We start from the raw sequence: 13,899 nt of genomic DNA, 5'->3' as shown, positions 1-13,899 counted from the left end.
CATCAAAATGATGAGTATAACACCAAAAGAAGCTCTAGAAACTAGTATTGGTTAAAATGTCCAAAAACCGGAAAAGGAATTTGCTAATAATCTACTTTAGAACGGACTTAAACGGAAGTAGATCTTCTTCCTGAAGATCTGAAATGATCACTAGTGTGTTTGAAAAGATTAGTGTTATTGAGGACAAAAATTGACCGTCCCCCATATGTTCTTCCGTCAAGTACTACCACTTTAGCACCACATTGTCGCTTAAGACATTTCGGAAATTTCGTCGAAAAGTATAACTTTGTAGGAATTCAAGTAGGTGAAATACTAACAGGTACTGCCAAGGAATCAAAGCTATTTCTAGTTTCATATCTCGAAAGTGTTGATAAAAATGACTATATGATAATATAATTTGTACGTGATGCATAACTATCAATATAGTAGCCCTGCTTTAGGGCCATCAACTTATCTCAAACTAGGATTTTCCTTGGCATGGAGGTTCTTTGTTTAAATCTAGAGGCATCCTCTAAAACGTTCTTCTCAAATGTCAATAAGTCGCCTAATCTACCAAAAACTTAGGAAAACCTAACATGTTTGTCGTAGTCAACGAGGTGGTAAAATTCAACATTTAGGCTCAAGAATCGAGAATGCTTACATCATATGTGTGATAAATGCAATACTACCCAAACTTATGCTCTGATACCAAACTAACATACCCCAACCCGGAATGTCCACTAGGACTCCGAATCGAGGTGTGTTGGCCGACACCTAGAAGGTGACAAAGCCATAAAGTGTAGTAATGTGGGAAATGTGAATAAATTTAAACCTAAAAGTGCCTAAGTATAAGAATGCGCTGGTGAGGGGGAATGAATTCATATCACACGTGATGACAGAGCATAAGTAAAGTACAGTAGTGTAGATTGAGAATTATACCATTGAAGGTAATCGTCTACCCCAAGATTTGCCAAGAATCCTCGTCAATACGAAAACTTAGCAATAAAACTTGGAGGGGCGTGAGTGGGTCTGAAAATAAAGTTTTATAAAAACCCTTCTGAAAACATTGTAACCCCTCGTTGTAAAATAAGTATAGTTTCCAAAATATACTTACTACATAGTATAAAACTACTTACCGTATCCTGCAAAATCTCAAGAATTCATTACGGCACAATATCTCGTAACTAAGGGCAGGACATCCAAAATCACAAAATCTCAACAGTAATATAAGTAAAATCAGGTGCTCATCAATCTATGCTAGCACACAAGTCGAAGTCACCTAATGCGACCTATACGACTGAACTAATGCTCATTAATCTATGCTAGCACACGAGTCGGAGTCGCCTACTGCGACCCTGTACAACAGGACTGGGTGTAATCATAATATACGCTTTAATGCTATAATCACGTAAAGACTGGCGCTATTCGCAGTCACCTACGAGTTAGAGTTGCCTAATACAACATGTACAATATGACTGACACCTACTTGGATCCAAGGTGAGTGTGCGGTGTAGAGGTGAACATACATATGAAAGACTGGCATTGGCCCAGAGCGAGCACTAACACCGGGGTGCAGTAATGATGAGTATACTACATAAATATAAGCATGTCACTGTGATTCGATAGTTCTAATCAACATACTAACATTCATAGCCGTAGATATAATTATGGCATCAATGATTATAAGCATACATGTGCATTTCGTAGGATGTAACATATTTCATAAATTCCGTCATTCGTTAATTCTTATAAATTTTAGTCTAATCCAGGCGTACGTAAGAAATTCTTTTTCAAATGCATAAATGGAAACTATCAATCATACACACACACACACACACACACACACAAAATATAAAAAGGAAAAGACCCACTCACCTGAAGTACGTGCTACAACTTCCTAGCACGAATATCGAAGCGTCACGAATGATCGTCGCCTAGAACAATTATCAAATCACGTCTCATAATTGTTATCGATAGAACACGTAACTTACATAAAACACATCTCCAAGGACATTCTAGAATGATTTGAAACCCATTGACCAAAAGTCAACCGTCGGTCAAAGGTCGACGGTAGGGTCAACAACCCTACGTAACTCGATCCGGAAGATCCGCAACTCAGATTTCCAATCCATAACTTCCTAAGAGTTTTAATAAGCTCCAAGAACAACATCCTAAAGTTTCAGAACGATGCAACGGTCGAATCTCCGTCAATACCTAAAATTAAGTGTCGGCTGACGTTTAGATTTACAAACTTAGAAAACCTATATGGGAAGATCCATATGTTAGATTCCTAATCCATCAGTTCATAATATCCTTAAATATTATGTACTATTACGTATTAAAGTTTGGTGACGATCTAATGGTCGAATCGTTGAATCATATAATAACCAAGTGGTGGCCCTTAACGGAAATATAACCAAACAACGGAATTTCATCAATCAGGTGTCAAATATGGAATCGGGGTATCCAAATTAGTCTAGGAATGGCAGGTGGGGTCTTGGCCCACGAGCTAACTCGACTCGCTGAAAAATTCAACTATTTCAAAAAATTCTCAAACTTTACAGGAATGAAGATCTCAACAAGTAGAGCAAGTTTTATACCTGTGTCCAAGTCCAATTTGGCCGAGAAAAGCTTCAAATAGCCACGAACCCGCAGAAACCCTAGAATTTGGGTGTTCTTGATTCGTCCTGAAATCAACTCCGATGCTCCAACCACTGAATGGGCATTGTTCCTGAGCTCAAGGGAAGTTGTTTGATGGTGAAGATCGACGGGAAGGGTTGCAGAAAACAGCAAATTGTCGCCAGGTGTCCTCGAAGCCAACGACTTTGTCCTTGTGAAATCAAGGCCAAAACCCTCGGATTTTTAGTGGAAATGAGAGAATGATGGTTAGGGTTATGTATGCATGTAAGGGTTGGGTAGAACTTGTTGGAAAAATGGATGAGAATCACCGGGTTGCGGGTCGAAGGGGAACCTGACCGGTTCCTCTCCTTATCTCCTTCCTCATTTCCCCTCCTTTCTTCTCTTCTCATTGGTCAGACTTTCCTCCATCTTCTCCTGATTGATCCGTCCCCTTTTTTCTCTGATTGGGTAGCCAATGCCATCCCTTCTTTCTCTTCTCCTTATCTTTCCGATTGGCCAATACTCCCACTCTTTTCTCTCAACTAATAATAAAATAATAATATAATGATTTCAAAACAAATGTATAAAATATAAATTAGTAATTTTTCACAAAAGTATTTCTCGAATTCGTAGTTTTGTAAAATCTTCATCGCAATTCCAATCTTGATTCCGCTTGCGCCTTCGCGTTCGTGGTGACGAGCACTACGAGGATACGCTAAAAGAATGTTTCATATGTTTCCCAATACGTAGGCCAACAAAAGTCAACACCTTCGCCTCAAGAGGTATTTTCGTCAATTCACTCATTTAAAATAAATAAAATCGTAAAATTAAGGACGGGTTGTCACATATCGATATTGTAAACACTGGTTGTAGAGGATGTTGTTGATCACAAATCACATATATTGATATTGTAAACACTTGTTGTAGAGGATGTTGTTGTTCACAAATAAAATGGACCAATGTTTTGCTACTGCTAATAGGTAGAGTTGTGCATTGCCTGATGAAGGGGAGTAGGATTCTCTCCCCTCCTAATTGCTATCCACTCCCATCTCCTCTTATTTCAACGGGTACAATTAACCTACATTAACATCTTGTTTTGAAATTTTATATAGAGAAAAAGACAAATGAGAGTTTGAGAGGAGGGAAGAGAATCATATTCCCGAAAAAGGGCTGACATTTCATGTTTTTTAGTCAGTGTCTTGTGTGTCTGGTTTTCTTCGTGAAGGTTTTTTTTTACAGTGGCCCATTGGTTTGTCTTTTTTGTTGTTTTCCCATTGATATTTGTCAGACAAGGTAACTTTTGTAAGATGTAATTTTTTGTTCCCGATATTCACATTGGTTTTTTATTGTCATTTTTTTAGCTCTGGCTTGTACCATCCTATGGTATTTTTTAATAAAGCAACTATTATTCCAGAAGAAAAAAAAAATCATATATTTCTTCGACTAAAAATTCAATTTTATTGATGATGTGGTGATACACAAAATGAGGTTGTGTAACTTATTTGTGATACAAGAAAGTATCCCAAGTCTAATCCATCACCGGCTCTTACTCCTCAAATAACTCCACGACATGGGAAACAACGTTGCTAAATGGAACTGAAATATCTACTGAATCGGAGGTTCTATCAGGTTACAATTCCAAAGTGATATCTGAAACCCTGAGTTGGACGTTGTGTATCTCGTTGGCAAACCCGCAATCGCTATAAGGCTTAAGTGACACTCTTTCCTTTGCCAAAATCTTAGCGTAGCACAAAGACTTCATCACAATCACTAGCAACCAGAATCCGAAGTTGCAACCCGAAACAACAGAGCACCAGCCATCCAGCATGAACCTGCACCTCATGAATTCGTCAGAGATCAAGATACACAAAGCCCCCAAAGTGAAGATAAAGAAATCTCCCTCATCCTCCAACACCCACAAAAAATCTAACAGTTTCGAAATCTAACAGTTTTTCATCACTGTTCAGGTCTGAAATTTCATGATATCCTATTCCTTCATTAAATATTTTTAGTTCACTCTAATATCTTACCTGAATCAATTAAATTATTCTTCTGGAGGGAGAAGAACATTTTACTCCAATCAGAAAATGCTTTATTTATAGTGAAAAATCATTCAAACTGTTCATTATCATTACATGCTATAATAAACGCTTGGCTGGTTTAACTTTTTTTTATTTGATTTTAAAATTTAAAAAAAAAACAATTGATAACCATTTCGTTTTCAAAATTTTTAAATCTAAAGTGTGTTTGGTAACTATTTTAACTATTTTAGTTTTCAATTTAAAAAAAAAATTAAAATATTGGAAACCAAAACCATTTCAGTTTTCGATTTTCGAAAAACTGAAAACAAAATGTTTATTAAACTGTGCCAGCAATTTTGAAAATTATGAGTCTAATTGTCAGTCAAATAATGTCACATAATTTGTTGGTTCATGTAATTCTTTGTGTGTTTGTTTGTTTGCTACCTGACTCGTAAGGGCGGGGCGCTCCTACTAACCCGAGGGGTTTAGGACGTGCTTAAAGTGACTTCACAAGAGTGGTGAACAGATTTCAACCAACCATGCCTCACTTGACCAAGGCTCCATCACCCATCAATCGCTTTAATACCCTGCTTAGTTACAAGTCTGCGCTACCATGCTCGACTTGGTTCATGTAATTCTCATTCCAATGCTAATGAGATGATTTTCTGACTGACGAAAAAGAATTATAAATAGCACCTTATTTTCCATCCCTAAACTATACAGAACTGAACAATTTAAATTTTAAGAACGAAAACTGGTCGGAACCAACCTAACGGAAAATAACTGATCCACCTTACATTCTCCAGTTATTGTCAATCACTGCTATTATGCTAAAGCAACAGTGGAGTTTAGCAGTAAACCCGCCTCTTATGCGAAAAATATTGTCTACAACTACGAAAAAAACAATGCTTCCATATGATAACAATTATGAATACAAGTGTTTCTTCAAGCCATGAACAGAACTAAGAATCCAAGCTACAAAGGCGAAAAATATTTCGGGCCAAGTCGTCGTTGATTCCCTCAAGTTCCTTCTTTTCTCTGGGTGTTGATCTCTTCTTTCTTGTGATATAAAACTTGCTGACACTCCCTATTACAAGCAAATATCTTCAAAATTTATACTCTGAGTATTGAGGAAGATTAGACTGCAACTGGTTCACTTACTGGGCTAGAAACATGAGCTACCTGCCCCACAATAATTTAATAAGGTATCTGGGCGAAAACACACAAGGAAAAAGAACTAGTACAGTCGTGAAGCGTGGTTTAAGAAGTTAACGTCAGCAGCTCACCTTTGCAGACTTGAAAAGTTCGTCTAGGACTTCGGACAAAGTGGGGTGTGCATGGACTGCAAATTTGATATCCTGCAAGATCAAATGGACGTTAAATATAAGTAAACTGAAGGTTAGGAGTGCAGTGGTACGCGCACACATTAGCTTTAAATGGGGAATTACTTGAATACGTGTCCCCAGTGCTATCGCATTTGATGCCTCATGAATAAGGTCTGCGGCATGTAGCCCAAAGATATGAACTCCAAGAATCTCTCCATTATCTGGTCTGTATATCAACTGCATGAAAACAAAGCAGAAAGAAGATCGTTAATGTCCACCGTACATAACAGCCATTAAGAACAATTCATTGACAGCACCAGTAAATATTATTTTCTGTGTAGTTAAAGATTAATTTGAGAAAAAAAAAGGTAGGGAAAAGCACCTTAGCGAGTCCCTCTCCTTCATTTTCTGCTAACGCCTTTGTGTTGGCCTTGAAACTGGTCTTGGCAATACTAACTTCAAATCCCTCCTTTTCAGCTTTCTCCCTTGCTTGAGGCTGAAAATTGTAATTGTTTAGTTAAAACTTCCAATATTTATGAAAACTTCAAGATCTCTAATTAAAAGTGTAACCTCATAAAAACAAAAATATGGCAATTACTCACCTCTGTCAATCCAACCATACTGATTTCTGGATGAGTGAAACATGCTGCAGGAATGCTCAAATGATTGAGCACGTGGTCTCTACCTGTGACTTGCTCAACCACTAAAAAATGGTATTGAAGATGGGTTAAGTTTCTGTGCATGAGAGAGTGAGTGAGAAGGAGATTCAAATGAAATTAGTTAGGTGCACTAACCTGAAATTCCTTGTGCACTGGCTGCATGAGCAAGCATCATCTTGCCATTAGCATCACCAATGCAAAATAGGTGAGGAACCTGATATTCGAAATTCAGGTCAGAAACAACCAATAAGTTGATGAGAGGGTTCATGGTCACAAGAAAATTTGCAACATACCAATTTGCCATTTGCATCTATTACTCGCATCCGCTCATCAACAGGAATAAAGCCACGTTGTGTTGCGACATCAACCTGCACAAAAGTAATGTCAGAAACTATTGCTGCTGCTGTTTTTGCTGAATAATTTTATATATAATCCAGAATTAAATAAATGTTAATCGAGATGTCATACATTCTCCAATCCAAGACCTTGTGTGAATGGGGCTCTTCCAGTTGCAATTAGTGCTGCATCTACCTGGGAGAAGATTAAAGCACAACGGTCTATCACAAATGCCTTGAAAAACCTTTCATACATATGAATCGTAATAGTTATGCCTATACTAATTTTAAGGCCAGCACTCAAGCTACTAAGTCATCAATTTGGAAGTCTAAACATGTGCCTGACCACAGAACCACAGCAGGTTAATCTATAAATTTTCAACTTAACAATATACATACGGGAACAGGTTCCTTCACAAGGGTATTATTCAACTAAAAAAGGATGTGGTTGTGTCTATCAGATTCATATGGACCAATCCACTATTGGCAGGATGTTATATCCTTCAGATACATACCATCAGTTCAAACAGATCCAATTATTTACCTCAAGAGTTTCTTTTGGTTCCTTGGTCTTTGCATCAATTAGGTCAATGGTGACTGGTTTCCCATCCTTGGCTGGTGTGATCTATCAGAGACAAAAGAAGGTGAAAAACTGAAACAGAAATCCTGAAAACACTTAATAGAGAAGTCAATCATCAGCTTACCTTGGATGCGAATACCCCAGTTTGATAATCAATCTTCCGTGGATTAATTAGAACCCTCTGGGCTAACTTTCCAATCTCAGGATCAAAACCAGGCATAAGCTGATCTAAAGCTTCAATGAAAGTAACCTACAAAATACTTGGCATTAATCTACAAAGCCTTGTGAGATAAGAACTCCTAGATAGTAAAAAAAAGAGGCTTGAAAAATTAAAATAAATAAAACGTGGGTTTTGAGCTGGTAGACACAAGGAAAGTTACTGATTGACCCATAAAATTAGCAAATTTCACATAGAATTATTGTAAAAATCAGAAGATAAATGAAAATAGAAAGAAAAGGAACTACCTCACTCCCAAGAGCTGTATATACGTCACTGAACTCAAGACCTATGTAACCACTTCCAACAATTGCAATCCACTCTGGAACAAACTCCAATTTGAGTGCATGGTCACTTGTAATTACAGTCTTTCCTGCAGGTCCATTATATAGTCAGTCACAAAGATCCCTTAAGCACGTAAGCAATGTTCTCAAATCAATTATTTTTACATGTCTTCTAAAACCAAAAATGATGTGATCAAACCATTAGATAACAAGAGAAGAAACATATAATTTTTACCGTCCACTTCAACGCCCTTAGGAACAAAAGGAACAGAGCCGGTGGCAATGATTATATCTTTTGCAGTTGCTACTTTGTCAGATGATCCAATTTGCACCTTTTGAGGGCCCTATATTTTTCATAAACATGAGAACCAATGTTAGGATAACTATCAGGATGCCAGCACTTATGTTGTATGAGAGATCTTAAACTTAATTATAGCCATGCTCTAACGAGCTCAACAATGTAACCAAAACAGGCTTCATTTTTTTAACTGGACACAAGAACATTTGTTTGTGTTGTCACCAAATATATTCGAAAGAACGTACTACTTACCAAAATTGTACCAACACCTGTCAGAATGTCCACCCCAAGAGAATTCATAGAATTGGTCAAACTATTACGTATTTTTGTTGCAAGATTATTCGCGTGATCAGCCACTCCCTGTCTGTCATATCCAGCAGCTGAAACCTACCGTAAGTCACAAGAAAGCAGCACCATAAGATACAAATGTTTTCACAAATGACAGTTACTGCAAGTAACCAATTTACTATGATAATTTCTTGCATTTACACGTGAATATACACGTACGTGCAACTGAATTGATATTATAGCACTATGATTTACCTGCAAACCTAAAGCCTTAAGGTGATGTTCATTCTGAAGCTCACGCATCCGACCACTAACTGCCAGAAGAGCTTTAGATGGAACACATCCCCTGTTAACACATGTTCCACCCACCACATCTCCCTCCACGATGGCAGTTTTTAAACCCTGCATTTTTCGGTTGAGGAAAGAAAATAATTAATCCAACTTAAAGGATCATTCGTTAACACACAAAAAAATTCAATATACGCATACATACACACACACACTTACAAAATATACATGCACATGAATAATCTAAGTCCAAGAATTAATTTTTCAAGCAAAAACTAAAAGTTTGTAGGCTTGTAGCTAATGTGTTTCTTGCTATAACATAAAGTATACGCAGATACACTTACGGCATGTACATTTCGGTACCTTAGACCGAATAATTCAACTTAATGTAGAAGAAGCCAGGAAAATAAAAATCAAAGCTTTGTAGCCAGTATACTCTATTAAGCAAAAAGCACAGACGATCGAAGCTTATAGAGTCAAATTTAAGCTAAAACAGCAATCAATCACTGATGATTGAGCTGAATCCAAAGCTCAGGGCCGGAAATTCTCAGCAAAATTTAAAAGGAGTGTGTGGAGAGTGTGAGAGTGAGCGTACCTTCTCGACGGCGTGGAGAGCAGCGCCGTGGCCACCGACGCCGGCGCCGATGATGAGCAAGTCGTAGTCGAACGACTTGGGAGGTCTGGCATTGCCGGAGGAGGACGAGGCCGAGATTGTTGCAGAGCGGGAAGGAGCTGAGAGACGGACGCGGTGCGAGTCGGAGGGGGCGAGATGCGAGAATCCCAAGGCCTCGCGGTGGAGGCCGCAGAATCGGAGATTGATAGGCTTGGACGGCGGGAGAGGGAGGGCGGATTGAACGACGTAGTTTGATCTGGGGACGGCGTGGGAGAGGGCGGGCAGAGAGAGGGAGGCCTGCATTTTGGGAATGTGAGGAGAGGGAGAGAGAGAGAGAGAGAGAGAGAGAGAGAGAGAGAGGATCTAGAGAGAGAAAATTAAGGAAATGAGAGATGGAGTGTGTTATTATGGGAAGGGAGGAGGCCTCGAATGGTCCGTTGAGTAGTAAAGAGGTAGAAGGAATGACGGAGATATCAAAGTGCGGCGGATGAACTACCTTTCTTTCTGGTTAGTTGGCATGTTTGCTAAAATGCGCACGGAGCCGACTGGGTGTAAACTAGTGTGACGACCGCAGGTGAAAATCTGTATTACCTTGGCAAAATTCTCATTCTCAATCAAAAGATAGTGAAAAGATGATTTTGTTATTTATATGTAATTCATTAAAAATATTTTTTAGTTTATGAACAGTAATGTCATTTTGCGTATACAAAATTTTAATTTATTTCTTTTTCTTCCCATGTTATCAAAGCATCTCGCCACAAACCCCTATATTTTACTGCACAAGCCCATGTACAAAAAATTGCTATCACACTGTGGGCTAGTATGAAATTGTGATGATTGACAAGTTACGCATGCAAAGACACTATTTACCATAATCGTCAATTTATTTGGTACATATAAATAGTAGTGTTCTAAAAGTCGGTCTAGGCGACACCTAGGCGCTGAACGGTGAAAATCAGGAGGGTTTAGGCGGCCGCCTAGGCGCTTTCTAGGCGTTCTAGGCAGTTTAGGCGGTGGTAGGCGGCCAGTCTAGGCGATCTATGATTTTGAAATCTCGCTATCGATTTTGCACTTTTGCCGTGAATTGCAGGCTTTCCTCATCCATTCGCATTCACATCTCTCACAATCACTGCATCTCCTAGACTTGCATCTCGTCGCACATGCACTACATCTCTGCACCGTCTCGCGTCGCATCTCTCACGATCTCATCGCACCTGGTTTGCAGCTTCAGACGGAGAACAAGAGGCAGTGGGTTCACTTACGTTTCTGTTTTTATCAAAGAGGCGTTCATTTCAAGGAGTCACCACTCACTGAGTTAATGAGTCAGTTACCAATGTCAACGCGTTTTCATATTAAATTGTTTCTCTATGGTTCCTTTAACCCATACAACCGTTTTTAAAAATAAAATATTAATTGTATTCTTTTTAGTCCTAGCCGCCTAAGCACTAGGCCCCTTTCACCCGTCCGATTAGCGCCTAACGTTTTTTAGAACCTTGATAAATAGCTAAAATCAATCCTAAATAGCAAGCAAAACGATAATTTAAAGCCAAAATATGATTGTGTTGAACTTTGAAGTTTTAGTTAGGTTATGTAGTTTCAATTTTCACAATATACTTATGTAGTTGCAAATTGTTTGCAAAGGATGATCACTTAAGAAAAGAAAAGAAAAAACATACCCTTTTCATTTTCAAAAGAAACCCTAGATCCGAGTCATCGACCTAGCTTGGGATGGGCATCAACCTTTTTCCATCTTTTCCTATCCCTCGTTCCTTCCCCACTATTCTCTTACCATTTTTCACTAGTGTCCAGTGATGCCTAGCGTTCTCTCTCTCTTTCCTGCCATTTTGCAATAAACTTCTTAGACTTTGTTGGAGCATTCTTCCTCAATCCAGACTATGTCCTATGAGTTTGGAATTGACTCATGATTTTGGATATGATTTATAGTTGTGGTGGTTTCAAATTTACTTTTAATGGCTTGTTTTTCATGGTAATTGTGTACAGCTGATAGTGACTAAGTTGCCATACTTGGCCAAATTTATGGTGGCTCCTCCTACTGTGGCTATATCTTACTAAAAACGTATAATCTTACTGAGGAGATTCGATGATTGATGCTTTCGTTCTCATAGTAGGTATTTTTTTATTGAGTAAAGTGTAGCAATGATCTTTCAACTTTAATCAAATTGGAGCAATAGTTCCTCAATTAAAAATCAATTATCATTGGTCCCTAAAATGTGTAGTTATGATCATTTTTGTCAAAATGAGTTATGTTGGAATGACCATTGCTACAATTAGGGTCCCTCAACTCATCAAAACGTGTAGCTATGGTTGTTTTTTTTTTGTCAACTTCGTCAGAATTTTGTCAAAATGAGTTATGTTGGAAGGATCATTGTTACAATTGCGTTACAGTTGAGAGACCATTGCTCCAATTGGGTTAAAGTTGAAGGACCGTTTCTCCAGTTAGATTAAAGTTAAGGGACCAATGGTAATGAATTTTTAGTTAAGGGACCATAACTGCACATTTTGATGAGTTGTGGGACCGATGGAAATGAATTTTTAGTTGAGGGATCATTGCTCAAATTGAGTTAAAGTTAAGAGACCATTGGTTCATTGCTACAATTTACTCTTTTTTATTCGTTTTGTTTTGTTTTGTTTTGTTTTGTCATACTTAGTGGGTTTATGTTGTATTGTTTCAATGAGTTGTTTGTGGCTTCGTTATTTTTCTAATGACTTTTGTGTGCCCCGGACTTAGATCTATTGTGTTTGCCGTCTTTGCGGTAGATCTATATTGGTACTCATGTTCTTGTTGTGATAGTCATTCCTTATTTGCGAATTTGTGCGAATTTTTTATGATGAAAATATTGAACATTGAGGAAGAATATACACACCTGACACATTCTTGTATATATTCGTTATTATCAATGAAGTTTTCTTTATTTCAAAGAAAAAAAGAATAATCATTTATTTTTGTCAAAATTTTCACGAAATTAACACGTGAATGATACATGTGATGATAAATTTAACTTTTTGAATGTGTAAAACTGTCATGTGTGCCTCTCACTTGCTGAATTCATTGATAAAGCTGACATACTTACTGTATGTCATTTAATTACAAAGTTGAATTGCAAACTACAAGGACAAAAGTAGGACTTTCCTCAAACTATAGAGCATCTCCACCAGTTGGTGAAGGCAAGGGCAAGGGCAACAATGTTGCCCTTCAACTCAAAAACCCCTTTCTAGTAGTCCAATAAACCAAAGGCAAGTGATGGGCTCACCACTGCCAGCCCAAATGCTTAGCCTTCTCAAGTTTGGCCTATTGCCTTCGGGTAAGGTGACGTAAGCACACATTTTCAATCAATTTGAAAATCAACAGCCAACAATTAATCCAACATCCAAATATTTAAAAAAATTAGCAAAAATAAGAAACAAAATCAGGAAAATGAAAAAAAAATAAGAATAAGAATATATTTGTTATATTATTGTTCTATAAATACCCAACCATCTTCTTTATTTCTCCATCACAACTCAATATTCATTTTTACTACAATCTTCTAGCTCGAATGCTATTAAGAATACGATTATTTCAATCTCTTAGCTGGCTATATTATTAAGGGAGTTTTTCGTTTTTTTTAAGTTAATTATGTTGTTGTAATGCTATGTTTTTGAAATAATTTTTTAGAATTAAACAATCATTTTATTTTCAAAGCATAAAAAAACATTTATGAATAGTAGTTACCCTTGTTCGTGCCCTTTTCAAACATGTGAAGGTGTCCAAAGGCAAGCACTACTCAAAGTGAATAGCAAACAACTTACATGCCTTTACCTTTGCCTTCCACCAACCGGTGGAAATGATGTAAAAATAAAAATAACATAGCTGACCTTGAAACTATGTACCAAGAGAGCTTTGCCCATTGATAAATGTTTCCATAATATGTGGTGATATTTGATTAAACGGGGTCTTAACTAGTACAACATAAATAACTCACTAAGTTAATTTGTCACCTTTAATTACCTTCTAGGAAATAAAATAACAATTAAAAATTTATTTAAATATATTATAGAATCCTAATATAATTTATACAATCACACGCTGAAAAAAAAAAAAAACTTTTTTAGTTCATTTGTTGTAAAAATTATAAAGAAATATTTCTGAAAATTGCAAACTCTAGGTTCACTCATTTTCCCAACCCGACCGTTCAATCATTGGTTCAATTAACAAAGCCACGTCACATGTGAAGTAGATTTTAGATTTCCGAAGCATACAGGACTAATCCTACATCATTGGTTGCACAGAGTTTGCTGCCTCCCGCACGGCTGTCCTTCGGCGACCGGATGGAGTTACCGCGTCCCGTCACAGCTACTTTCCCAGAAGATCCACGTGTCGCATAACTCATCA

The 13,899-nt window shown here is 37.6% G+C and overlaps 1 protein-coding gene across 2 annotated transcripts; it reads right to left on the bottom strand.

Moving 5' to 3' along the window:
* Nucleotides 1-5,358: 5,358 nt before the first annotated feature.
* Nucleotides 5,359-10,122, bottom strand: LOC103403556 (dihydrolipoyl dehydrogenase 2, chloroplastic). 2 transcript variants are annotated; one of them, XM_029095774.2, is made up of 15 exons: nucleotides 9,489-10,122; nucleotides 8,861-9,007; nucleotides 8,570-8,704; nucleotides 8,255-8,363; nucleotides 7,984-8,108; nucleotides 7,643-7,768; nucleotides 7,483-7,563; nucleotides 7,072-7,134; nucleotides 6,897-6,971; nucleotides 6,739-6,817; nucleotides 6,547-6,647; nucleotides 6,327-6,440; nucleotides 6,068-6,181; nucleotides 5,906-5,977; nucleotides 5,359-5,801 (listed from the first exon to the last, which is right to left on the bottom strand). In XM_029095774.2, the coding sequence occupies exons 1-15, from the start codon at nucleotides 9,807-9,809 to the stop codon at nucleotides 5,757-5,759; spliced, it is 1,707 nt and encodes a 568-aa protein (XP_028951607.2). In that variant the 5' UTR covers nucleotides 9,810-10,122; the 3' UTR covers nucleotides 5,359-5,756. The 2 variants fall into 2 exon arrangements, with proteins under 2 accessions (XP_028951607.2, XP_070671196.1); XM_070815095.1 differs by having other exon boundaries at nucleotides 5,359-5,706; nucleotides 9,489-10,064.
* Between the last annotated feature and the right edge of the window lie 3,777 nt (nucleotides 10,123-13,899).

Source organism: Malus domestica, chromosome 16, assembly GCF_042453785.1.
Source record: "Malus domestica chromosome 16, GDT2T_hap1".
Lineage (NCBI taxonomy): Eukaryota > Viridiplantae > Streptophyta > Magnoliopsida > Rosales > Rosaceae > Malus > Malus domestica.
The sequence above is the reverse complement of the archived record's forward strand: the minus strand, read 5'-3'. Positions and strand labels throughout refer to the sequence as shown.

Excerpts from the sequence above, each read along its gene's own strand:
- LOC103403556 (XM_070815095.1), bottom strand. The coding sequence starts at position 9,809 with ATGCAGGCCTCCCTCTCTCTGCCCGCCCTCTCCCACGCCGTCCCCAGA. Across the intron at positions 6,648-6,738 it reads CAGTGCACAAGGAATTTCAG|TGGTTGAGCAAGTCACAGGT; the intron begins GTTAGTGCACCT and ends ACCATTTTTTAG. Across the intron at positions 6,441-6,546 it reads GTATGGTTGGATTGACAGAG|CCTCAAGCAAGGGAGAAAGC; the intron begins GTGAGTAATTGC and ends TACAATTTTCAG.